Below are 26,904 nucleotides of genomic sequence, written 5' to 3' on the forward strand. Positions count from 1 at the left end.
ATTGAGCATGGAATTTAAGCTGAATAAGGAAGAAAACAAGGCTGTTAGGGGGTTATGGACAATAAAAAGTAATAGGGTCTAAAGATTTGGAGGTTCCTATAGGGTCAAAGGATTTTGAGTCCGAATACTAGAGGAAGTAAGCTAGAAAAATAGAAGCCAGCCAGAAGATGGGATGAATGATGTAGGTGTTACAGAGGAGTTGCATTATTGGTGATGGCAAAGTTTAAGGTATGATCATAGAAAATAGGTTGGAACATGGATCACTGGAAGAGAGATGGTCACATAACAGAGTTTTGAAGTGTTGGAAGGATCTTTAAGTGTCTATTGAAATTTCCAAGTTTTAAGACAAGAGTAACACCAGGTACAGTGATCCAGGAGCTCAAATTGTCAACAAATGAGGGAAAATATTTTCAAATGCAATAGCTGCTAGCAACAGTAAGGGGTAGTGGGTATATAATCAAATAATAAAGTTTCAAAGCTAGGGGTTTTTAGGAAAACAGAAGGGAAAATGTTTTGAAAGCAGTGACAAGGAGCTCGATGAATCCTGTATTCCATCTCTCAGGCGGTGGGAGAAGCATAGTGTGTGTGTTGGGGGTGCGGGTGGGGTCATCACAGTTTTAGAAGGCACAGGAAGCTCACCCACCATTTGAGTGTTCTCAAGTGAGAGCCAGGTTTCTGTTAGAACAAGAAGGTGAAGAGAAGGACCAAAGAATAGATAGAGATAAAATTTTGATGATGGACCACAAGTTCCAGAAGGCAACTGGAGGTTGGGGACAGAAGGGAAATAGTTGGAGATAACAGGTTGACGAGGAGTCTGCAGAACCTAATGAGAATTAGAGAGGGAGAAATGAGGACCACCAGGATCTTCTGTGAGGACCAACAGAAACATACACAAGAGTCATAATGAAATTTAGCCTCATGGACTTAAAGCCAGTAGCAGAGATGAAGCCGTGCCTGTTACATGGTAGGGAGCAATGGATGTCGTAGGCTTTTTCCTGACCTCTTTGGATGGAGAAGAGGTGGTCCATGAAGCAGAGTCGTTTGTGCAGTGTTTGGAGATTCCTCCCTTGACCACTGTTAACAGAATTGAAGTCTTCTGAGTAATGATTGTTAAATGAAGGTTTACAATTTTCAAATGCCTTGTATGTGCCAAGAACAGTTACATAGGACAGAAAGCATTAGAAAGGTACAAAGGGGCAGTGGGATGATAAGTGTTCAGGAACAAGATGTATAATTTTTGGAAGATCAAGAAAGTCTTCATGAAGGAGGTGGCATAGAAATGAATTTAAAGATTAGTTAGCATGTTCTCTGATTGGAGGTGAGGGGAAAATGTACAGAAGGCATGGCACACCTTTTGGGATCACTAAGTATTTGAATTTAGGACACATGTAGCAGTCAGAGGCTAAGATGGCTAGACAGAGGCTGAGAAAGGAATGGTAATGGAAGGATAGATATTAAATAAGGCAGTGGTATAATCAAAGTTCTGTGTTGGAGAGATTAAGGGGCCGAGGAGGGTGAGGGACTAAGGATGAGATCAGTTCAGGTGAGAAAAATGAGATCTTGAATCAGAGTAGGCTGTCTGAGGTGCTAGGAGGAAGACAAAAGTGTTCCATAGGAAGAATCTGAATGCTTGTAGAGAGTAATGGCCCTAGGAAATGAAAAGGTAATTTAGTCAGGAAATGTCTTCTAGTGAATAAAATGTTAAGTTTCAGACAAGGTAAATTTTAAGTGCTTCAGAATCATTCAGATAAACAGAGGCCCAGCAGTAATTGTGTGTACTAATACCTTCTCTCAGCTCTAAATGATGTGATAATTGTGGGAAGGAAAAAAGCCTTGAATAACAGGGAAGGATATAAAGCTCAAATTTTTCTTTTTCTAGTTTGTGATGAATGTGCATTGTGTTGAAGTTATTGTATGTTTACTTTTCATGTAAGGGTGATCAATCATCGTTTTGAATGAATATTTAAGAGTTGAATATTAGATTTAATAATACTATTCATTATTTAAGTATACTTAAAATATTAAGTAAAATAAGTGTTAATTAAATTAAGCAAATAGTAATTCTTTAATAAATAAATTTATTAAAATACCTATTAGTAAATTTAAATGATTAGTAACATGTAAAATTTATACACCTTGGATCATGTTAAGAGTTACATTGAACTTAGAACCCAAACTCATTTATTATCAGACCTCTAGTTTAGTTACTTGTTACTCAACAATGACAGCATTAAAGCTGATTATAATACAGTGCTTGCACATTATAATTATAGCTATGTAAAAAATACATATGCATACATAGAAAGACTTGAAGAGAATACTCCAAAATAGCTGTTGTGTTAGCTTTATAGATCTTCTCTGTATTCTTTTGTTTCATAACTATAATAAAAGTGACTTCAAACTAGAAATAAGGCATTTTAAATCAAAATATGTTCTAGCCATAGAGTAAGGTTAGGAGTTCAGACATTTGATAGAAATGAGCAGTAGCAGAGATGGGTGACACTGGCATTTGGGCAAGCACCTCGTTTTCCTTAGTATCTTTCAGGGACTGACAGCCTGCAGCAGTGGCTGTTGACAGTCCTTCATCTGCCTTGGTTCTGTTGCCTCTCATCTAGTGTCTTATTCTCTCACACTCTCATCCAAGTGACATCTGGCTGTGTGGATCAGTACCACCAGTCACCTCACAGAATCTTGGCTTGCTTTATTTGTTTGTTTGTTTGTTTATTTTAACATCTTTATTGGAGTATAATTGCTTTACAATGGTGTGTTAGTTTCTGCTGTATAACAAAGTGAGTCAGCTATACATATACATATATCCCCATATCCCCTCCCTCTTGCGTCTCCCTCCCACCCTCCCTATCCCCCGCCTCTAGGTGGTCACAAACTTGGCTTTATTTTTAAACGCCAACCTGATAAAACTTAGAGCTAAGGGGATGAAGGGAACTAGATGGAGTGAAACTTAGGTACTTCTGACAGCATTAGTTTTTCCTTTTATTCTATTTCAGTTTTTTCCAGTTTCCTTTTCAGTTCTCCACAAGCCTCAGTCCCTCAAATGGTTGCTATGTTGGATAGTGTATTTAAAGTTAATTGGTAAGACCAACATTCCCAGTCTTTATTTCCACTTAAAACTCTGAATAAAGCTAACAGAGTACTTTGATGAACTCAAAACTCATCATTACATGCTTTCCTTGTATTTTGCAAAGGTTTACGTGGCTGTCTTACACTCTAAACAATAAATATATTTGTATTTTCAGGGAAATTTTGGTGAAGTATTTAAGGGCATATTAAAGGATAAAACTGCTGTTGCTGTTAAAACGTGTAAAGAAGATCTTCCTCAGGAACTGAAAATAAAATTTTTACAAGAAGCCAAGTAAGTTCTCTAAAGTAATGTAAATATGTATTTATAATATAAGTAAGTGATTCATTAAAACGTAAATTTGAAGATATCTTAAATATGATTTGATGAATTAGAAGTAAGCACTTTCAGGGCCCTCAAAAGTAGGCACTTATTATACAATGTGAAAACAAAAAGTTTCTGTGTGTTTGAGTTAGACTGCAGATCAGTTAGGAAATCACAGTCAAAAGAACCAGATGCTTTTGAGAACAGTGAGTATTCTTTGAGTCCTTGAAAAATATTGCAGTATTTTTTGCTTTTATCACACGTGCATATACACATATGCATATATGCAGTGTTGTGATTGTCCTTATACTAAGAATATTACTGTATTCTATATATAAAATCCATAATTTAGACATATATTTAGGTATATAATTACATCTTTCCTACCCTCCTTAGATATTATTGCTTGATTCTTTATTCCCAGCTGTTAGCTTTATTTTCTGAGAATCTCAAATTTCTTCTTCAGCTCATTGCATTGTTTCTTTTCTAACTGATCTTTTAGGATGATTTTCTTCTCTTTCTTCTGTTTTAGCTAGAATTTAATGTTCCAACCTGCCAGCCCTATGTTGCAAATAGTTTAAACTCTTCTGTTAGTGGTAAAATCTAATATATACAACAAAACACAAAACAAATGGAAAGGAGCTTTGGATAGAGTGAGATTGGACATATGAATGGGAGATGGATGAGTAGGTGGATAGTTGGGAGGGAGAGAAGGAGAAGGAGGATATATAGATCCATAGATTGGTGGTATAAAGGGAAGGAAGGAAAGGTGTGTGTGTGTTTGTGTGTGTGTGTGTGTGTTGTCTCCATCACTGCATTGTATATAAAATTGAAGTTTTTGGAAAGTGCCATGGGAGAACAGAGGACATGGCAACGAAATAACTAAATCCCGTGGCATAGAGCATCTTGATGTCATTTCTCCATCATCTAAAAATGGATATTTATAGCAATGGATTAAACTAGTTGGGTGCATTTATTAAATATTATCTGTGGAATAAAGTTGCAAACCTTTTTCATGTATATTATTAGCAATTCAGAAAAAATATCCTATGATGAATTTAAAGGTATGCTATCACAATTGAAACTTATAGCCTCATTATTTTAGTTATTCATAGGTATCTTAAGGTATCTTGCTTTCTAATTTGTGGATTTTTTACTGAAAGATAGAGTTTAATTTCTTCTTTTAAAGTGAGACTGAAATTTTATGTTAAAAATGACAATTACGGGGCTTCCCTGGTGGCGCAGTGGTTGAGAGCCCACCTGCCGATGCAGGGGACACGGGTTCGCACCCTGGTCCGGGAAGATCCCACATGCCGCGGAGCGGCTGGGCCCGTGAGCCATGGCCACTGAGCCTGCGCGTCCGGAGCCTGTGCTCCGCAACGGGAGAGGCCACAACAGTGAGAGGCCCACGTACCGAAAAAAAAAAAAAAAAAAAAAATGACAATTACATCCATGCAAACTCCCAAGTATCCTTTAACAGATAATAAAGCTATATATTTAGCTATTTAATGTCATTTGGATTCTTCCTGGCTGTTTTGTGGAATTTCTTTATTAAGCAGTTTTCAACCTAAGAAATGACATTTTGGATTACAGTCAATCATTCTAAAACTTCCTTTTTAATTCCTCATAGAAACTGCAAACTCAGTTATTGACAGAACATTTTCTTTATCTCTAGAATTCTTCCCAGTGTACTTTTTCATTTATTAAATTTATATATTTTCAATCGATAACATTTTTCTTAGAGCTATCTCTGCTTTAGTTGTACATGTACAGCACACATATAAACTGTTTTATCTTTCTCCAAATGAAGTTATTTTTTTCATTCTCCTAGAAAGGAGACTGTGTTTTTTCAAATATGAGTGAATTTATAACTATGTCAGTAGGATAACATGGAAGATCATTTGGTAACAGAAATCATCAGGGTAGACAGGCCTCTGAGGGAATCTAATCTATTTTTAACTCATGCTTGGGGTCCTATAGATGAGTCTATGCTTTTACAGCTCTCTGAAATTCTGCCTTTATCCAAACTAAAACTTCTCTGCCTCAGCTTAAGTCTTATATTACTCACTGTTTAACCTTCTGCCAGTTTTCTCAAAACTTCTTGAGTTTTTACTATTTTGAAGTTGATCATGATCATCAAGAGAGTATGTATTGTGAAGTCTAAATATGAAGTGATTACTCTATAGCATTTACCAATATGAATCGTTCTATTTTTATTTGTTTTAAATGAAGTATATACATAAAATAAAACAAAACAAAAAGATGCTGCCCTAACAGCTTACAGGTTTTGGTCCACTAATACTTTCCAGCTTTTGTGAGGGTGGCTAAAACCAGATTCTTTGAAGGGAGTTCTGCATATTTTGGACTAAGTAAGTTATTCCTGTTTAGCATGCTTATTACCTATTCAGAGTAGATAATAATTTTTAAATGAATATTTAACTGAATAAAAACTGACTCATTTATATCTATATTTTGCCAAGATTTGTCAAGACATATACATCCCATTTATCATAATTTGGGTTCGTACTAAAGTTTTAAAAATTGTGTTGATTAAAGTGCATTCTGCTTATGCACACTACTCATGATCATAAATTAATGCTTACAACTTAAATGGTAACTATTCTTATACTTCTCTTATCCAGAATTCTCAAGCAATATGATCATCCCAATATTGTCAAACTTATAGGAGTTTGCACACAAAGACAGCCTATCTACATAATTATGGAACTGGTTCCAGGTAATATGATTTTAGAGGTTTCCTCAATGACGTTTTAATGTCATGTTTTATTGCTTTTATATGTTTAGTCTCTTTGATTTCTCCTTGTTAAGTTTCCAAGGATTTTGTTTAACATTTTCCTGATGATGAAGAGCTTGTACACATACTTGGTATTTTTATAGTCTATAATACTTGCCAGTTTCTAGAAAGTGTCAGCCAACCTTTGTAAGAGAAGATATATTATTACATTGCAGTTACACATGGAAATTAGTTATATATAATCTTTCGGTGAGAAAGGCTATTTAGATAAATAGTCTACTTAGGTTTGCTTTATAATAATGAAAGTACTGTCTTGTATTTCATTCATTGTATATCATTTTACAAGTACATTACCATACATCCTTTTGTTTAGTTGTATATAATAATATCATAATGTTTTGGGTCACAAACTATGAACTTGTTTGATATGTGGACAAAAAAAAAGGTGATCTCTCTAGGAATTTGTCCTTTTATTTCTTTCTGGTGACTTTTAACACCTCCAGGTATTTTGGTTAACTACTTTTGCCAACAAACAAGGATAACATCAAACTGATACCGTGTTATCTTTATTTTTATTGTACATCTTTCTGTTGTAGAAAATAGAATCAGAGGTAAAATATGACCTTGATAAGATTTATAAATACAGTATTTAATAACTGAAAAGGATTTGCTTTGTTACCTTAACTATTCATTTTACAAGAAGAAACTTAAAGGAATATAAAACATTTTTCTAACTTTAATATACATCACATAAACCTGATATTGTAGATTGCCCATTAAAAACTTTTCACATAATTCTTTCATTATTAAAGGTTAAATTGGTCCAATTTTACCATGCTGGTTTGATTGTTATTGGAATATTTCTTTATTACCATATAACTGAAGGATTCCTAGATCATAATCATTTTCATCCTCAAATGGCAATATATATTTGCATGGTTTACACTATTTACGATTTATATCTTAAAGTAGCTTTCATACAATTTTCATACAAAATTTTTAAAACAATTGAATAGCCTATAAGTTTAATTAAAATGGGATGTTTAAGTATTATAAATACATAAAACATTCACATAATGAAAATGATGCCCCCAGTTAATAAGGGATGTCACTGAGAAACTTAGATTTGAGAGGTAGGGCAGACTTGATGAGGAAAAGTCATTTTGGTGTTACTATGACTGATTAAAGGAGCATGGTAACAAATTCCTGATGGCAGGTCTAAATTGCATAAAGCAAAAGATAGCTTTGGAAGAGAGCCAGGAAAGTGTTTATCTGGACACTAAATAGTAACCTTTATTGATATATTTTTTTAATGATTAAGAATAATAAATTTCATTAGAAAATGTCCTACTCAACAATCTAATCTTACCCCAAAGCTAATTGCTATTTATTTTTTTGTGTTTTTTCCCCTCAGGAAAATATTTACTATAGATACCATGATTTTATGCAAATGTTTTAATTATTCAAAATCTTAACATTGCTGATCTTTTTTTCTATTATTAATATAACATAGTTTCATTGTTTCATATTCATCCATATAGTTCTACCTTTTCTTTATAATGGCTACAGAATATTCCATTATATGGCTTTCTATAATTTAAATCGATCTTCTAATTATGGATACTTTGGTTGTTTCCATTTTTATTATTTGGGTTTTTTTTCTTTTTTAAACAGTGCTTGAGTTGGATCTGAGTTTATGTGCATTTTGATTTATGGTTAATGTATTAGCTTTCTATTGCGGCACAACAAACGATCATAACATGGCAGCTTTAAACAATATCCATTTATTACCTCACAGTTGTGTAGGTTAGAAGTCCAGGCAGGCTTTACTGGGGTTCTCTGCTTAGGGTCTCATAAAGCCAAAAATTCTTGGCAGGAGACACTGGGGAAGAATCCATTTCCAAACTCCTTCCGGTTCTTACAGTTGAGAAATGGGCTAAGGTTCCCTTTCTTTTCTTGCTGTGAGCCAAGGGCATCTCCCAGCTTCTTAAGGTTTCCTACATTCTTTGATCTTCAGACCCAGTGTGTCACATCTTTCAAGTGCTTTGAATTTCTCTAACTTCTCCTTCTGTTTTTCATTTTGTTCTGTTTTGTTTTTCAAAAAAGCTGGGAGAATACCCTCCACTTTTTTGAAAGGTCTTGTGATTAGATCAGGCTCACCTGGCTAATCTGCCTATTTTTAGGGCAACTGTGCAATATGATAAAACATAATTATGGGATTGATATCTAATCATGTTCACATGTTCCAGGGATTAGGGTGGGACATTACTGGGAGGCCATCTTCAAATTCTGCCTACCACAGTGGACTTTGCTAAATTTTCTTGGAGGTTAGTTGCAGTGTCTGATCTGAAACCACACTGAACTTTTCGTACTCTGTTACATTAATTCCATTTGTCAATCTTATAAGATGAATACATAATTTTTGTAGCATCATGCTTTGTCATTTCTCATTTGGAAAATATCAAGTGACCAGGTTATATAGATCTTCCAAACAGTGAAGTAATTCATTATACAGTATCAAAAGACCACATTCATTAATGTCATCACTAATCTCACTGGAAAAGTAATAGGAGGTATCAATTTCTTTATAGCAAATGTGTTTTCCAAAATTTTAACTTCATTGCAAAGCTTGGATTTTTTTTTCCCTGGTAACAAAAACTGTCAGTTTTTTGCCTTGAAGTGTTGGACCTACTTAATTCAATTTTGAGAGAATGTCTGTCAAAAATCTAATATTTAATAATCATAATTTGTCAATCTTTTTGAAAACAGATTTATTGATATGTAATTGACATATACTTTATGTATGTACACTTCATTGTATTGACATATGTATACACTTGTGAACCCATCACCACAATCAAAGTAATGAACACATCTATCACCCCCAGATTTTCCCCATGCCTCTTTGTAGTCCCTTCCTCCTCCCCCTCTCAACCCCTGTCCCAGTCAACCACTGATCTGCTTTCTGTCACTATATATTAGTTTGTGTTTCTTAGAATTTTATATAAATGGAATCATATAGTCTGTACTACTCTTCTCTTTTTTGGGTCTAGTTTGTTTCATTCAGCATAATTTTGAGATCCATCCATGTTGTAATGTTTATCGGAAGTTCATTCTTTTTTATTGCTGAGTAGAATAGCATCATATGAATATATCACCGTTGTTATCAACTGTTGATAGACTTTTGGGTTGTTTCCTATTTGGGGCTACTGCCAAGTAAGCTGTTGTGAACATCCACGTATAAGTCTTCGTATGGGCATGTGCTTTCATTTCTCTAAGGAAAATACCTGGGAGTGGAATAAATGAATTAGATAGAATGTACATGTTTAAATTTTTAAGGAATTGCCAAATAGATTTTAAAGTGATTATACTAGTTGACATTCCCAACTGTAGTTTCTCTACATCTTCATCAACACTTGGTGTGGTCAGTCTTTAGATATTAAAATTTTATGCAGTAGTGTCTTATTGTGGTTTTTGTTGTCTTTCCCAACTGACTAATGATGTGAGCACCTTGTCATGTACTGATTTGCCATTCATATATCTTCTTTGATGTGTCTATTTAAGTAATGTGCCCAGTTTTTTAATTGGGTTGTTTTCTTGTAATAAAGTCTTGGTTCTTTATATATTCTGGATACAAGTCCTTTATCAGATGTATGATTTTCAAATATTCTCTCAGTTGACTTGTCTTTTCATTCTTTTAATAGTGTCTTTTGAAGAGCAGAAGTTTTTAATTTCAAACTTTAAATTATGTTTTTCTTTTATAGATCATGTTTTTGATGGTATATCTAAGAAATCTTTGTTGAATCCCAGGTCACAAAGGTTTTCTCCTATGTTTACTTCTACAATTTTTATAGTTTTAGAATTTAGAATTTATAGTTCATTCTATGGTCCATTTCATATGGTTGTGAGGAATGATTTGAAGTTCATATTTTTGGCATATAGATATTCAGTTGTTCCAGCACCAATGACTCTCCTTTCTCTCCTGATTTTTTTTACCTTCATTTTTTAAAATATATTTATGTGTAGTTTTATTTTTGGACTCTAATTTCTGTCGATCTTTTTGTTTGTTGTAATGCCAATACTACACTGCCTTGACTACTGAAGTTTTATAGTAAGTCTTGTATCAGATAATGTTAGTTGTCTAACTTTGTTCTTTTTTAGAAATGTTTTGGCTGTTAGAAGTCCTTTGCATTTCTCTAGCAATTTTATTATTAGTTTTTCAGTTTCCATATAAAGGTTTGCTAATATTTAGATTGGGATTACATTGACTCTATAGATCAGTTTGGGATGAATAGACTTCTTAACAATATTGAGTCTTCTCACCCCTCTACATGACATATCTTTCTAGTAGGATAGGTCTTCTTTAATATCCCTCAGCAAGGTTCTGTAGAGTTTAGTGTACAGGACTTTCCATCTTTTGTCAAACTTATCTCTGAGTATTTGATCTTTTGTGATGCTGTTGTAAGTGATTTTTTTAAGAACTATGTTCACTATGGAAGTCACAGAAGATGTGAATAACACTGTCAGTCAACTTGACCTACTGACCTTTATAGGACACTCTACACAACATCACCAGGACATACATTCTTTTCAAGTACACGGAGAATATTTACCAAGATAGATCATATCCTGGGCCATAAAACAAATCTCAATAAATTTATAAGAATTTAAGTTCTATGAACACAACAGAAATAAAATAGAACTCAAGGATAGAACAATATGAAAAATCCCTAAATATTTGGGAAGTAAACAATGCATAGCTGAGTAACCAGTGGGTCAGAGTGGAACTTAGAAAGTATTTTGAACTAAATGGAAAGAAAAAAAAAACACAACATCTCCGTATTTATATGATGCCTATTAAGCAGTACTTAGGGAAATAAATACAGCACTAAAGGCCTATATTAGAAAAGATGAAAGGACTCAAAGTTTTGACCTCAATTTCTACCTTAAAAAGAAGTGCAAATTAACCCAAAATATGTAGAAGAAAGGGAAAAAAATACAGAAGAAATCAATGGAATCCTTTGAGATTAATAAAATTGATAAAACCTCTATATAGACTCTTCAGAAAAAAGAAGACACAAATTACCAATATCAAGAATGAAAGAGGTGACATCATTATAGAGTCTACAGATATTAAAAAAGATAGTCATAATATTTCCTTAACTTTATATAAAGAAATTCAACAACTTAGATGAAATGGACAAATTTTCTGAAAGACAAAAACTACCAAAGCTCATTCAGCCTTCATAACACCATATCTTTTATAGAATTGGTCATTAAGGAACCATCCTTCAAAGAAAACTCTAGACCTGTATGGCTTCACTGGTGAATTATACCAAAGTTTTAAGAAGAAATACACCAACTCTACACAAATTCTTAGAAAATTGTAAAGAAGAGACTACTTTTCAACTCATTGAGATCATCACGACCTGATTCTGAAACTAGACAAAAATATTACAGCAAAAGAAAACTACAGACTATATGTCATTATTACATATATAAATTCTGAGCACAATTTTAATGAAGCAAATGCAACAGCAGATAAAAATACATCATGATCAAGTGGAATTTATCCTAGGACTACCAGCTGATTTAACTTTCAAATATCAATCAATGTAATTCATATTAATAAAATTTAAAACTACATAATCATTTCAATAAATGAAGAAAAATCATTTGGCAAAATCCAACACTAATTCCTGTTAAGAATTCTCTGAAATTGAGGAATAGAAGAGAATGTTCTCACCGTGAGTGGCTCCTAAGAAAGACATGCTCCTAAGATGACATCATATTTAATGGCAAATGACTGAATACTTTTCTCATTTATATCAGAAATAAGACAAATATGCCTACATTTACCACTTAAACACTATACTAGATGTTCTAGAACAATACAGCAAAAAATAAAGCAAGAAAAAGTAAACAAAAATCACCTTTTAATATGTTTAAGGTATTTTTCACCTTTGCCACAATATTTCTTTGCCAGTGTTTGAAACCAAAATTCTAGCTACTATACTAATATAAAAGACATTATAGCATTCAATGGTAAAACCACTATAGCACTTAAAAATAAATGATTGTTTTTTTGTTTTAAACATTTTTAAAGTAATTTAAGATAACAAATAGTCTTTAGTGATTTTTTCTCTTCAGACACAGCTTCAATATCTCTAGTATTGAACCAGTTATAATCTAACATTCTAATATTACGAAACCTGGGCCAAAATAGCAAGTTCAAAAACAATGAGCTCATAATTTTGACATTTTCAAGTTAAGACCTGGTAAGAAACTCTTCCTATTTTCTCAATTTATTGTTGTTTAAGCCTTATGAATCTTTTCCTTTCTCATCAGTGAACACGTTTACATACCAGAATATAAAGATAAATGAGGCAAACACCATAAGGTTCCTTGTAAAAAAAAAATATATATATATATATATATATATTTCCACTATAAGACGAAAAGCTGATAAATACATGGTTATGAAAAGCATAGGAGAGATTTATCCCAGGTTTGCAAGCCAGTTTCAACATTTGAGAATTTGTTAATGTAATCCATCACATCAATAGGCTAAAAGAAAAATCAGGTGATCATATCAATAGATGCAGACAAAGCATTTAACAAAATCCAACACCCCTTCATGAAAAAAATTTTAAAAACTCAGAAAACTTGAGGAACTTGCTCAGTTTGTTTTTTAAAAAATCTACAAAAACTCTACAGCTAACATTATACTTAATGGTGAGAGACTTGAAGCTTTCCCACTAAGATCACAAACCAAGGCACAGATGCCCCTCTGACCATTCCTTTTCAACATCTTACTCAAAGTCGTAGCTAACATAATAAGGCAAAAGGAACAAAAGTTGTACTGATTGGGAAGGAAGAAATAAAACTCTTTGTTTGTAGAAGACAGTTTGGCAGTTTCTTATAAAAGTAAGCATACTTTTACTATGCAATCCAACAATCACATTCTTTAGTATTTACCCAAAGGAGTTCAAAATTTATATCCACACAAAAACCTGCGCAAGGATGTTTATAGTAGCTTCATTCATAATGCCCAAACTTGGAAGCAACCAAGATGCTCTGCACTAGGTGAGTGGATAAACAAACTATGGTACCTCCAAACAATGGAATATTATTCAGCACTTAAAAGAAATAAAATATTAAGCCATGAAAATTCATAGAGGGAACTTAAATATATATTGCTAAGTAAAGGAAGCCAATCTGAAAAGGCTATGTACTTTATGATTTCAACTCTGGCATTTTGGAAAAAGGAGAACCATGGAGACAGTTAAAAAAAAAAAATTCAGTGGCTGCCAAGGTTATGGAAGAGGGAGGTATGAATAAGTAGAGCACAGAGGATTTTTATAGGATATTTAAGCTACCATGTATGACATAATAGTAGATACATGTCATTTTACATTTTTTCAAACACATAGAACATACAACACCAAGAATGAAACTTGGTGTAAACTATGGACTTTGGGTGATAATGATGTGTCAATATAGGTTCATTAGTTGTAATAAATATAACAAATTCTAACAAGGGATTTGATTATACATGAAGCGCTCTAGTAAGGAGCAGGGATTATATGGGAAATCTCTGTATCTTCTTCTCAATTTTTTTTGTGAATCGAAAACCGCTCTCAAAAGTCTTAAAATTTTTTTTTAACATAAATGAAACAGACTTGGTTGTCTTTGAGTAAGTTTAAGCTCTGTCTCCCTCACTCCATTTAGCTCCTCCTTCCCTCCCATTCGTTTATTTATTTATTTATTTATTTACTTATTTATTTATTTTTGACTGCATTGGGTCTTCGTTGCTGCTCGCAGGCTTTCTCTAGTTGCGGCGAGTGGGGGCTACTCTTCGTTGTGGTGCACGGGCTTCTCATTGCAGTGGCTTCTCTTGTTGCGGAGCACGGGCTCTAGGCGCACAGGCTTCAATAGTTGTGGCATGCGGGCTTAGTTGCCCCGCGGCATGTGGGATCTTCCCGGACCAGGACTCGAACCTGTATCCCCTGCATTGGCAGGAGGATTCTTAACCACTGCGCCACCAGGGAAGTCCCCTTCCCTCCCATTCTAACATTCAGTGTCATATGTGCACGGTTATTGGAAGCCTACAGAGGGTAGTGGTGAAGATCATGAGCTCTAATAAGTGTTGGTGAGGATGTGGAAAACTGGAACCTTCATACATTGCTCATGGATCGTAAAATGATACAGCCACTTTGGAAAAGTGTCACAGTTTCTCAAAAAGTTATACATAAATTTTCCATATAAAGTAACAGTTCTGATCCTAGGTATCCACCTAAGAAAATTGAAATGTGTGTCCACACAACAACTGCAATTGTTCATAGAAACATTATTTATAATAGCCAAAAAGTAGAAAGAATCCAAATGTCCATCAGCTGCTGAATGAATAAACAATATAGTATATCCATACAAAAGTAATATTACTGTTAAATGATAGTGTCATGAGCTAATAATATATGCTACAGTATAGATGAACCCAAGTCCGATACAAAATGAAATGCCCAGAAAAGGTTTCTATAGATAAAGAAGGAAGATTCGTGATTTCCTGGGGCTAGGGGTTTATATGGGGATTGACTCTATACAGGCGAGAGAGATCTTTATGGAGTGATGAAAATGTTCTAAACTGTATTGTGGTGACAGTCATACATCTCTCTCTGTAAATTTGTCAAAACTCACTGAATTGTACATTAAGATGTACAACTCTTAAAAAAAAAAAAAAAAGACCAAGAGGCAGGCATTTTGGCCAGAAGCTTGTTAGTTCTATAATCTTGCTCAGTCTACTTAACCATTCTGTTCCCTCCCTTAGTTTTCTTACCCATGAAGTAAGAATAATAGAGTTGCTGTAAGAGCTAACGTACTGTGATTTTGTATGTGTATACCAAACACACATAGGCACTTTACATATGTATACGTATATATAATTTATATTTATATATATATTCTTACAATGTTTAACCATAATGACCACTCTGTGTATTCTCATCGTGTCATAATTTTTATTGTTATTATTTTATAATTGACCAACAGAAGAAAGTGATGATTTAAAATGACTCCTAGGGCCTCCCTGGTGGCGCGGTGGTTGAGAGTCCGCCTGCCGATGCAGGGGACACGGGTTCGTGCCCTGGTCCGGGAAGATCCCACATGCCGCAGAGCGGCTGGGCCTGTGAGCCATGGCCGCTGAGCCTGCGCGTCTGGAGCCTGTGCTCCACAACGGGAGAGGCCACAGCAGTGAGAGGCCCGTGTACCGCCAAAAAAAAAATGACTCCTATAATCCAGGCAGAACTTTAACCCAACCTCTGAACTTGCCCCTGCCCCTGACTCTAATCCTAACCCTAGATTTCTTTAGCCAAGTGATGTGACAGCAAATTGGGAAGCATAAAGTTTGGTTTAGCTCTTCCCTTTCCACCACCATTAGTGACTGTTTAGTTTGTATGTTTTAATATTTACCCTTCTTGGGTCTTTCTTTCCTTGTATCTAAAACTAAAGTGGCTGGATTAAAATGGCTTCTAAATTTTAGCTCTAACCTATAATTTTTTAGTTAGGAAAATTTTTCTTAAATTTGAAACCTCTCATCACAAACTATTAGATTACTTCAAAAGAGCATCTTCCCTTTCCTCATTTTACAAAAGGCATGATGGGGAAATAACCAGCTACTTTCCATTCTTAATAGAGTAGCATAATAATAAACAATATTTTACATTTACATGATATTTTACAGTTCTCAAAGGACTTTAATTAACATTATGTCATTTGCTCTACCAGGTGGTATTGTTATCTCCATTTACAAATAAGCTAAATGAGGTTCAGAGAGCTTAGAGTGGCTTGTCAACATCAGTTAAATACCAAGTGGGAAAACTGTGCTCTTTCTATTTTGTATTACGGCATTCAAGTTATAATTGGGTCAAAATATATAATCCTTTTATGAATTGAAAATATAAATGAAAATTCAAGCAAAATGCCTATGCAAGTACCCTGTGGGCAGATACATGCATCCCCATTCCATTATTTCTCAACCTTGTGCACAGATAAGTAAACAGTTTATTATGGTAAACAGGAAGATTTTTGTTTGAGTTACTTTTTTCTCTACTGGGAATCAAGCTGTGGAGAGAAGATTTAGAGAACTGGTAGATTAAAGGCAAGAGTTAATAACTGCTTGGTGTCTTATATGCAAGCCATTTCAGAAATGTATTATGCAGAGATTTAAAATGCTCCTGTTCTTGTCAGATAACTGAGCCCTTTGGAAACATAAATCTGAAATACATTTTCACTAGAGTAATGTTTGAGGAGATTATAAGCATTTGAGGATTCAAGTTTAGAGTGACTACTCCAAGATGATCCTGTCTTCATTTGAATCATTTCTTGAATTACAAATACTTTATTTATTGCTTGCTTATAGGTTGCTGGATAAACAAAATCAAACAAAAGGCAATTGTAAATGGTGCTAGGAAATACTGAAAACAAAGACAAACTCTAATATGCTAAAAGATGACCCCATTTTATTTTGCAAACGAGTTGTTTTTTACTTAGAGATTGAAATGAAGGAAATGATGAGAGGACTTATTTTTCAAATGACAAGCCATGACTTAAAGGAGTATTTATAGTTCAGGCAGCTGTCATTTATTTTCACATATGTGGTTAAATTAGGGCTGATGTAAAATACCCTGATGAATAAGAAACCAAGCACCTTAATCTCCAAGTACAACAATGTGAGGTACAGATCCTGGGTAGAGGTAATTAATTTTAGCAGGACAAACATCAGTCTCTAGTCTTGTACTAGATATTGCTAACTGCCCCTTCTTTTGGACCTGGATGTTATCTTTGAGTTCAGAACTTCTTGGAACTAATTGAATGTTATATTATGTGGTACATTCCTCAGCTCTCACAGGTGCATGCTCTTTGGCAATCCTCAAACTTATCTTAATTTTAAAATGACTTATGGCTTTGGAGTTTTTAGAATTACTGAAGAATTTTTACCAGGTTTTAGACAACATCAAAATATCTCTATAACAAGTTTGAAAAAATATTGAGCTCGTGTAGTTTATATTGTCTAGAGATTTTAGCTTAGAAATTTGGACATTATTATTTATATAGTTCTCATAAATGCCTTTCCAAAGAAATCTTTCCATTGTCAGAATTTTTTCTTTTAATTATTCATTTCATTTGTAATTTCTAGGGTATGTTCACTAAGTTTAGCCAGAAGGTTAAATTGTTTTAAAAAATAAATGTTTTCCTTCCCAATTCATAATGAACTTTTATATTTTTACGTGATTCTAAGAGAATCAATTTGTTACATGACATCACAGCTATAGAAGGTTATTATGGGAGTCACTGGAAATGACAGTTTCTGTTCCTTTGATAACAAAGTCCCAGTATTTTGGCTCTGGATCCTTGCCTGGCATTTGTTTCTTTCACTCATTATAAATATAGAAAGGGTAAATTGTGCCAACAAAAGATTAAGGAACATGGCTCCTGGCACACAGTAAAAGAGCCCTTGAAGTCTGAACTGGCACCTGACCTTATACGGATTTAACCCATCTCCCATCATACAATCCATTACCAGATATGTAACAATATCACTTCACAGCAGTAAATTTTGAGTTCAAGGTAAAGGACAAAGCTCAAATTAATATTTTGTGCTAAAGATTATAAGATATGTCAACTCAGTGGCTGAGTTTTTTTATGCTGCTGATAATTACTAAAGAAGAACCTAATTTTGTGGGCTTTATTACTTTGTTGTTTGGAGATGCCGATAGAATACTCTTTTTTTTTTAACATCTTTATTGGAGTATAATTGCTTTACAATGGTGTGTTAGATTCTGCTTTACAACAAAGTGAATCAGTTATATATATACATATGTTCCCATATCTCTTCCCTAAAACAAAGTTTGAATGAGTCTAAATGAGTAATTATAAATTAGTGCATTGTAAATTTCTATTTGGAAGAATGGGTAGCTTTTCTATGTTAACTGACATCTAAACTTAGATATTGGTCTTTATAATTCAAGCATATTACATTAATGAAAAGCTAAATAAATGTGCTTAGTTGACTTTTTAATACTTGCAAAACAACATTTTAAAAAGATAGCATCTTTAAGTTGATATTTCTTTCTCAACCAAATGATACGTTGGGTTACCCTAATGTTTCATTTGCTGCCTAATATCCCAAAGCAATTGCAGATGGAATAAACTGGACGTTTCTCCAGACAATAAAAGCACTAATATCTTTTGAAATCAGTTACTTTACTTAATTTATGCACGACTTAAATTGATAACCTGGTGGTATTCCACACATGTGGTATTAGCATTTTTCTATTGTTGTTTTGGGTAGACCATACCCTTCCTTCCCAGAGGTTGAGCTAAACACTAAAAACATTAACCCAAAAGAAAACTATGAGAAATGAAATCTAAAATATAACAACTATTACTGTATCCCCTCTTTGACTTGAATGGTTATAAAGAAGTGCTTAGGGATTTTCTTTTCTATCAGTGAGCAAAGGTTGGTGTGTTATAACAGATACTAACTTTTCATGGTACATTTGAGCCATTGGTGCATTGTGTATATCTGAGCAATATTACCCATATGTTTTTCATGTTCTGAGCATCTGATGGCACTTATACCTTAAGTACCTCCTGCAAGGAGGCAGATAGCTTGGTGAGAAGGAGAAAGCATATTCTGAACCATATTTTCGCTCTTAGATCCTGTTTTGAAAATGTCTTTCTGATAATTGAAGTTTCTTAATGAATTAAAGGAAAGTGTAAGCGTTATGAACATATATGCATCCTTCCTCATGGATAAACTACTGATTAGTTTTACTTTTGTTATTGTTTTTAAGTTTTTGTTACTGTACATGGAAAAGTCTTAAAATTTGCAGAGAAACTTTAAAGTAATATAAATGATAAGAAAATTTGCTTCATTGTTAAAAGCCTACTTATATTTGATGCAAATGTTAGAAGTATGAACAGGGCTAGTAAAACTGTGATGAATTCAGCTGAAATAAAAATTTTTACATATAATGTATTTTTTAAAATAAATAAATAGGTTTTTCCCAGTAGTATACCCAATGTATATGACTCTGACAGTGCCTATTTAGTATGAGATTTTCATATTATCAGAACTGTAAGGAGAACAGTTATTAAAACAATGGGGAACACAAAATATTTCCAAGATTAAAAGACAACTGAAAATCGGTTGAATCAAAGTTCTTAAACAATGCTTATTTTATTTATGATGAAAGTTGAAAAGTGAATATGTTGGGAGGTTTTTTATTTACATTGCAGTACCATAAATATTCAAACTATTTTACGTAGAAGCCGAACAAACGCCTCTTGTCAGCATTAGCCAAAGATATTGGCTCTCTCTTCTTTTGTTTATCCCCTTCTAGTTTTAAGTTATTTATATCCCTATCTAGTTGTAAGTTACCCTGTCTATTCAGAAATGATAGGCAAACTCTGGACTAAATTTGTGGAAGAAACTAAAACCTTATCCATTAATATTTGAGAAGTTATGTCACTCTACTCAGATACACCAATATTCTTTAAGTAGAATTGTACTTAAAAACTATTTAAGGCTAGATATTCTGTTAGATTATTCAGTCATTTGGTCACCAAACAGTTACTGAATGCCTCCCGTATATGCCACATACTGGGGATTCAACAGTGAAGAAAACAGACCAAAAGACCCCACAAAAAGCAAAACTTCCTACTCTCGTCAACCCTATGTTCTGGTAGGGAAAGAAATATGTTAAGTAAGTAAAACATATGTAGGATGTTGAGTGGTGTGAAAAGATAGAGCATAGAGGGAAGAGGATAGCAACTATTGGTATGGGCAGAGGTTGGAGTCTTAGAGAGAGTGGCCAGGGAAAGCCTCAGTATGGGTAGAACGTTGAGTAAAATGCCTGGTGGAAGTGAGAGAACTCTGTGTAGACACTGGAGGATGGACATTCGACGCTTCATGAGAGAGTGGTGTGGATGAAGGAAGAGTAAGGGGAGAGTAGTAGGAGATGAGGTTAGAAAGGGGATGGGGTTCAAGCCATGCAAAGCCTCGTAGATCATAGTAATGAGTTATTTCATTTTAAGGAGTCACCCTGCAGTGATTATCTTAAACTGGGCACGCTATGTTCTTGCTGTTCTTAACAGCTTTGAGGGTAACTAATGTAAAGAGAGCTTCATCTTTATGAGCAATTCCTTGGAAAATACTGAATATCTTTTAGGCCCTTGAGGCCTAAGAGTCTGTGTTATGTTGTTTCCAATGGACAGGAATGTGTACATTTTTGCCTTTTTTTTCCCCATTTCCTTCATAAATTCGAGTACATTTTTAAGGATGAAATCAGTCTTCTACTTGCTAAATGCTCATTTTATGACCAGCCAAATTAATTACTTATGAAAATCTATTATGCATTTTTTCTTTTCTCATTTCTTCACAAGTCTTCTGGTCATATTTAATATCTCTCTTCTCATTTAGGTACTTCCTTTTTTCTTTTTCTAGATTTTCAGATGCTGTATACATTAAACATCTTCACAGATTCATCTTGAGTGATTGCACTTTATGTTAAGTGTTGCATACCTTCTTGTCATTGAAAATGTGAAAATAATATTAGAAACTCTCATTATAATAAGGTTTTGTGTTTATGGAACTTTCCTGCTCTTCATTTGCCTCCATCTGTCCTTCTCTGTAGAACTGAAGTCAGTTGTCATTGGTACCTATTTATGGACATGAATTTCAGTTCCAGTAAGAATATTATTCAATACCTGACACAGCTGTGCCTCAGATTGAGAGCTTAATAAATACACATAGAAAATGTAACCTTTGCTAGAAAAGAAAAATTTGCCTAAATTCTTCTGTGTCAAACTTGAGAAAACAATATCACACTTGACAATACCTGGATTCAAAATGAAAGGCTTTTATATAACAAACTGCAGCAAATTTAAAAAGTGACTTTATATAGCATCTTTAATAATTTTGTATCTTAAAAGATTACATGTATTCCATATTTTCTGGTTTTTTAAGACATTATTTTGTTTTCTTTTGTTTTTTCCTTCTCTTACATGTTAGTCTTTTACCTGTTTGTGGATTAGTATTGAGAACATTTTTTTCAAGATCTTTGATAAGACTTCCAAGTGAATTTATCTTCTAAGATATTATTTGCTACCAGCAAGTGATTGAATTTCTATATTTCCTATCTTGGCTACTAAAATTAAGAAAGAAACCCTGTCTATGTTTAACATCTGTCATTTGTTGAATAGGATAAAAGAATTAGATACCTATCTTTTTGCAGTTTTTTACATCTTCAAAAGTGCTTTTTAAGAATAAAGGATAGGTAATCATATATTAAAAAGTATAAGTATTGTATAATTGTTATTACTTCTAAGAGTCATAGTTATATTCTTCAATTCTCTTTAAAGTGGAATTTCTAAGCTAATGAGGCTATAATTTGAAGGAGCTTTATTATTCTGTCAAAAATATTCTAAGCCAGTTGATTTTGATAAAAAATAAACACAAAAAATAACTATTTTTTAGACACATATATCACCCTGTGTTTAAGTGATTTTTTTTTAACATCTTTATTGGAAAAGTGATTTTGAAACTTAGAAATACACCCCTTTTTCTTTAAGACTTTCCATTCTTTATAAACCTATTGTTGGGAGATTTGGATTAATTACTTTATTTGATAAATACTTAGCATTAACTGTGTTCCATACACCATATACATTGGTGAAAAATATAACTATGATCTCTTCCCTCATGAAATTCAATGTAGTGAGAGAGACATATATTTAAACAGTAATCGCAAATAAATTTATTATTGCAAATTATGCTATTAAGAGTTTTGCTCAGAGAGATAGTCACAGGTAGCACCTAATTTATTTTAGAGGTCTTAGGAAACATCTCTAGAAGGTGGCATTTGTGTTAAGACCTGAAAGATAAAAATAATCTACCCTTGCTAAGTGTTGGGGAAAGGGTAGGAATGGCCTTTGTGTTTGAGGAACAGGAAGAAGGGTAGAATGACTGAGGCATGTGCGCCTGGGAGAAACACGTAAGTAAGGTTGGAAAGGTAGGAGGGATGGAATGATGAAGGGCCTTACAGTTCAGGGTGACCAATTTGTTATTTCCAATGCAATTATGTTTTAAGCAGTGACTTTTTTTTAAATTAATTAATTTATTTCTGACTGTGTTGGGTCTTGGTTGCTGCACGTGGGCTTTCTCTAGTTGTGGCGAGTGGGGACTACTCTTCTTTGCGGTGCACGGTCTTCTCATTGCGGTGGCTTCTCTTGTTGCGGAGCACCGGCTCTAGGCACGCGGGCTTCAGTAGTTGTGGCGCACGGGCTTAGTTGCTCTGCAGCATGTGGGATCTTCCCAGACCACGGATTGAACCCGTGTCCCTTGCATTGGCAGGCGGATTCTTAACCACTGCCCCAGCAGGGAAGTCCGGCAGTGACTTTTTTTTAAGTGTTACTTTCAAAGAGTACAATAGGAAACACAATGAAAAGCCATTTTTCTGTCCCTGACTCCCCATTCCCTTTGGAATTCTTTTTAGAGGCAGCTGCCCTTACTAGTTTTTTTTGAGGAGGGATTTTGTTGTTTGTTTTCGTGTGTTTAATTTTACTTTTATCCTTCCAGAGTTTTTCTATGCACATGGAAATATATATGCATATACAACTTTTTATTTTTAACACAAACAATAGCTTACCATACATACTGCTCTGATCTTTGTATTGTTTTTACTTGACAAAATATCCTAGTCTTTTTAGATCAGTATATATAGATTTATTTTGTCAATAATTGCATGGTATTTGCTTACACAGTGCTTGATAATTGTTTTTCTAGTCATCTGCTACCATAAAGAGCATTTCAGTGGACTTTTTTGTACATCTGTTCTCACATGGAGATACATTTTAGGTTAAATTCTACTGTCATGAATATCTAAATAGATATGTTATGGGAAAGATTCGTAGATATTCTCCAAACTTTAGACCACTGGATCAACAGTTCAGGCAGCATTAAATCTGAACTCAAGAGATTTCTCTAGAAAATACGTGACTCCCTGTGGAGCCTGTGCTTCCAGAAGCCTTCATAGTATTTTGTATAAAAGCAGGTACATGTGAGAGATGAGTTAATAGATGGCAAGCAAACCCCATACCCTAGTTATGGCCGTAATAGAGATTTAAGTTTTTATGAATGAGAGTATCAGAAAATATTTTTCTTATCTCTGTATAATGTTCCTTTTGTCCACATTTATTTCATCTGAGTGTGCTTGACTATGGAGTCAGGATTTCTTTTAAGAAACAGGGAAGTGGGAGGTTGGGGTTAGCAGATGTAGGCTTTTATTTATGCAATAGATAAGTGCCTACTGTATGGCACAGAGAACTGTGTTCAGTATCCTGTGATAAACCATAATGGAAAGAATTTTTTAAAAAAGAATGTATATATATGTATAACTGAATCACTTTGCTGTACAGCAGTAACTAACACAATGTTGTAAATCACCTATACTTCAATTTAAAAAGAAAAAGAAAAGAAACTGGGAAAAATACTCACCTCCAAAGTATTTGAGGATTCTCACTGATCACTTGTGATGTTCTGTCGTTATTCACTTTAACACTTACAATAAAAGAAATGCTCAGTGGGATTCAGAGTTCACGATGGCTCTCATTTGGGAGTTGCTATACTTTAGAGTGACTTGCCTGTGTAAACATGACCGTTTTGGCTTTGGAGCCAAATATGGGTTTAAGTTCCTACCCTACTGCTTCTAGCTGTGTGACTTGGGGCAAGTTACTGAATCTCTCTAAGGCTTAACATCTTTCCTTATAAAATGAGGGATGAGAATAATAATGTTCCGAGAGTTAAATGAAGTAATATATATAAAGAACATGGCACAGTTCTTAACACATTCTGAGTTTTTAATAATTATTAGCTGCTATTAAAGTAATCTGAGCAGAGGAGTATCATTAGTATAGATTGGATTTTCAGTTCAGTGAACTATCAGATTCCTATCATGCCCAGATACTTCAGAGTAAACAACATCCAGCCTTTGAAAACTGTCAGTATTTTCAAAGCACAGGTAGTTACCCATTTTGACCTATATTGTTTAGTCAAAATGTTAATTAAATAATTAAAAATTAATCCAAGACATTCATTTCTTTCTCTCCAACTAGAGCATTACCAAATAATTGAATTTTAATTTAGCAGAAAAGAAGGCTATTAATGTACAGGTCAGTAAGTTCTTCTTGATTTTTAAAATACAAAGCCTTTAGATTTTAGGAAAATATACAAAAAGAATTTCAGAAAGCAGCTTTCAGTAGACCAAACATTTTATCTAAAGTCAACCATAAACAAAGAAGGAACTATGATTCTGAGATAAAATACAAAACGTATTTGTAATAGGAAAGAGTTTGAAATGCAGTCCAAGCAAAATCACAGTTCACAGATTCAGAAATTCATAACAAGAGATGGACAAATCAAGGTTAGAAGACTAGTGGTTAGTAAGTGGTTTGGAAGACAAGTAATCTTTGGAGAGCTCAAAACCTGTCCGAGGTGGATAGGAATGAACAGAATACCAATTTCTAAAATGTGTTGGATGTATAGAAAACCAGGGCATGTAAGACAAGTTTGGATGATAAAATAACTTGGCTGAACTGTCTTCATCCCCTGAGTGTACTGAAGATAGATTTATGAAGAGTTTAATTTTAATAGTTGAGGTAGGAAATGATTAAGCTATTACGAGTAGTTCTGAGTCCAAGTTAGTATAGGTTCTGGCAGTATTCCAGGGAGAAATGACAAGGTTTTTGCCAAAAAAGAAAGATGATGTTGATGTCAGTGATCTTTCAAAATGTTCTTGTATTTCCAAGGCAGTGTGGAGGTATGCTCAGTATCCATCTCATAAAGATGAGCCGTATGGGTTTTTCTATTTGAAAAATAGCTAAGTTGTTAAGGAAATAAAACATTTTTATTGTGATGAATTAAATATTTGACCTATTTTACTTCATTTTTTTAGGGAGCTAAAATTTTCATTGTAGAATGGACATTGAAGTTGTTTTATATAATCCATAGGTGCGTATAAACTTAAACTATTGAATAATTCCTAGAACATGCTTCCAAAACTTTTTACAGTAGTTGATCATAAATAAACCTTGGGGTTTATGTGCTCTCCTGTTGAGTGTAAGTTGGGCTCACTGACAAACTGTTCTTCAGGTGTAGTATGTTACAGATTAAGTGAAGTGAAATGTGCGTAAATCTTAATTTACTGTGCTAAGTATTCCCTAATATTAACATAGAACTTCGTTTAAAAAACACGTGATGATTCCCAAAGTATAAGCAAAGACAAAATTAATGAATTGATGACTTGCTCCTAGTATTCTATATGTATAAAATGATATATCTTATATATCAAATTGAATTTTTATCTGAACCAGGTATTGCTAATTTAATGAAAATCAGTTTTTAGGCATCTAAATTCTGCGTGTATGATTAGTTTTCTGATGTTTCCTGTGTCTCTTCTGTACGCTCCCCTTCCTAAATCATTGAGTCTGTCTCTCGGCTCTCATCACTCATCATCTCTCATTTCTCTTTCCTTGGTCTTGCTCCCCCAACCTCCCCTTTTTATTGAGAAATAACTGACATACGATCGCTGTATAAGTTTAAGGCCTACAGCATTATGGTTTGATTAACCTGTATTGTGAAAAGATTACCACAATAGGTTCAGCTAACATTCATCCTCTCGTATAGATATAATAAAAAGAAAAGAAAGAAAAATCGTTTTCCTTGTGATGAGAACCTAGGGTTAACTCTCTTAACAACTTTGCTCTATATCATGCAGCAGTGTTAGCTATAGTCATCATGTTGTATGTTAACATCCTTGATACTAATTTATCTTATAACTTGAAGTTTGTATCTTTTGACCTCCTTCAAATTCCCCTTCTCCATACCTCCCACCTCTGTTAGCCTCAAATCTGATCTCTTTTTCTATGAGGTCTTTGTTTTTTTCAGATTCCACATATAAGTGAGAACATACACTTTTTATCTTGCTTTGTCTGACTTATTTCAGTTAGCATAGTACCTTCACGGTCCATCCATGTCGTTAGGTTGTTGCAAACGGTAGGATTTCCTTATTTTTAAATGGCTGAATAATATTGCATTATGTATACACATACACACACACACACACACACACACACATACACCACAACTTTATGCTTTATTCATTCATCCATTCATGGACACTTAAGTTGTTTCCATGTCTTGGCTATTGTAGATAACGCAGCTGTGAACATGGAGGTGCAGGTATCTTTTCAAGTTAGTGCTCTTGTTTCCTTTGTATATATTTTCAGAAGAGGAATTGCTGGATCATCAGGTAGTTCTATTTTTGATTTTTATAGGATTCTCCATGCTGTCTTCCATAGTGGTTTTACCAGTTTACAATCCCTCTCACAGTGTATAGGGTTCCCTTCCCTTTTCTCCACATCCATGCCAGCATTTGTTAACTCTTGTCTTTCAGATGATAGCCATTCTAATAGGCATAAATTAATATCTTATTGTGGTTGTGATTTACATTTCCCTAATGACTTGTGATGTTGAGCATCTCTTCATGTACCTATTGGCCTTTTGTGTATCCTCTTTGGAGAAATGTCTATTCAGGTGTTTTGAAAATTTCTTAATTGGATTATTTGGTTTTTGCTATTGAGTTGTATGAGTTCTTTTTTTAAAATTTATTTATTTTATTTATTTTATTTT

General features: G+C 33.9%; 1 protein-coding gene across 7 annotated transcripts in view; it reads left to right on the forward strand.

Moving 5' to 3' along the window:
- Window positions 1-26,904, forward strand: part of FER (FER tyrosine kinase) — a 465,769-nt gene that overhangs the window by 311,323 nt on the left and 127,542 nt on the right. For all 7 annotated transcript variants that reach the window (XM_070045166.1, XM_070045168.1, XM_070045167.1 and 4 more), the window contains 2 exons: window positions 3,255-3,370; window positions 6,043-6,137. In XM_070045166.1, coding sequence (XP_069901267.1) covers window positions 3,255-3,370; window positions 6,043-6,137 — 211 coding nt within the window. The remainder of the gene's footprint in view (window positions 1-3,254; window positions 3,371-6,042; window positions 6,138-26,904) is intronic.

The sequence above is a fragment of the Globicephala melas genome, chromosome 3, assembly GCF_963455315.2.
Source record: "Globicephala melas chromosome 3, mGloMel1.2, whole genome shotgun sequence".
Classification (NCBI taxonomy): domain Eukaryota; kingdom Metazoa; phylum Chordata; class Mammalia; order Artiodactyla; family Delphinidae; genus Globicephala; species Globicephala melas.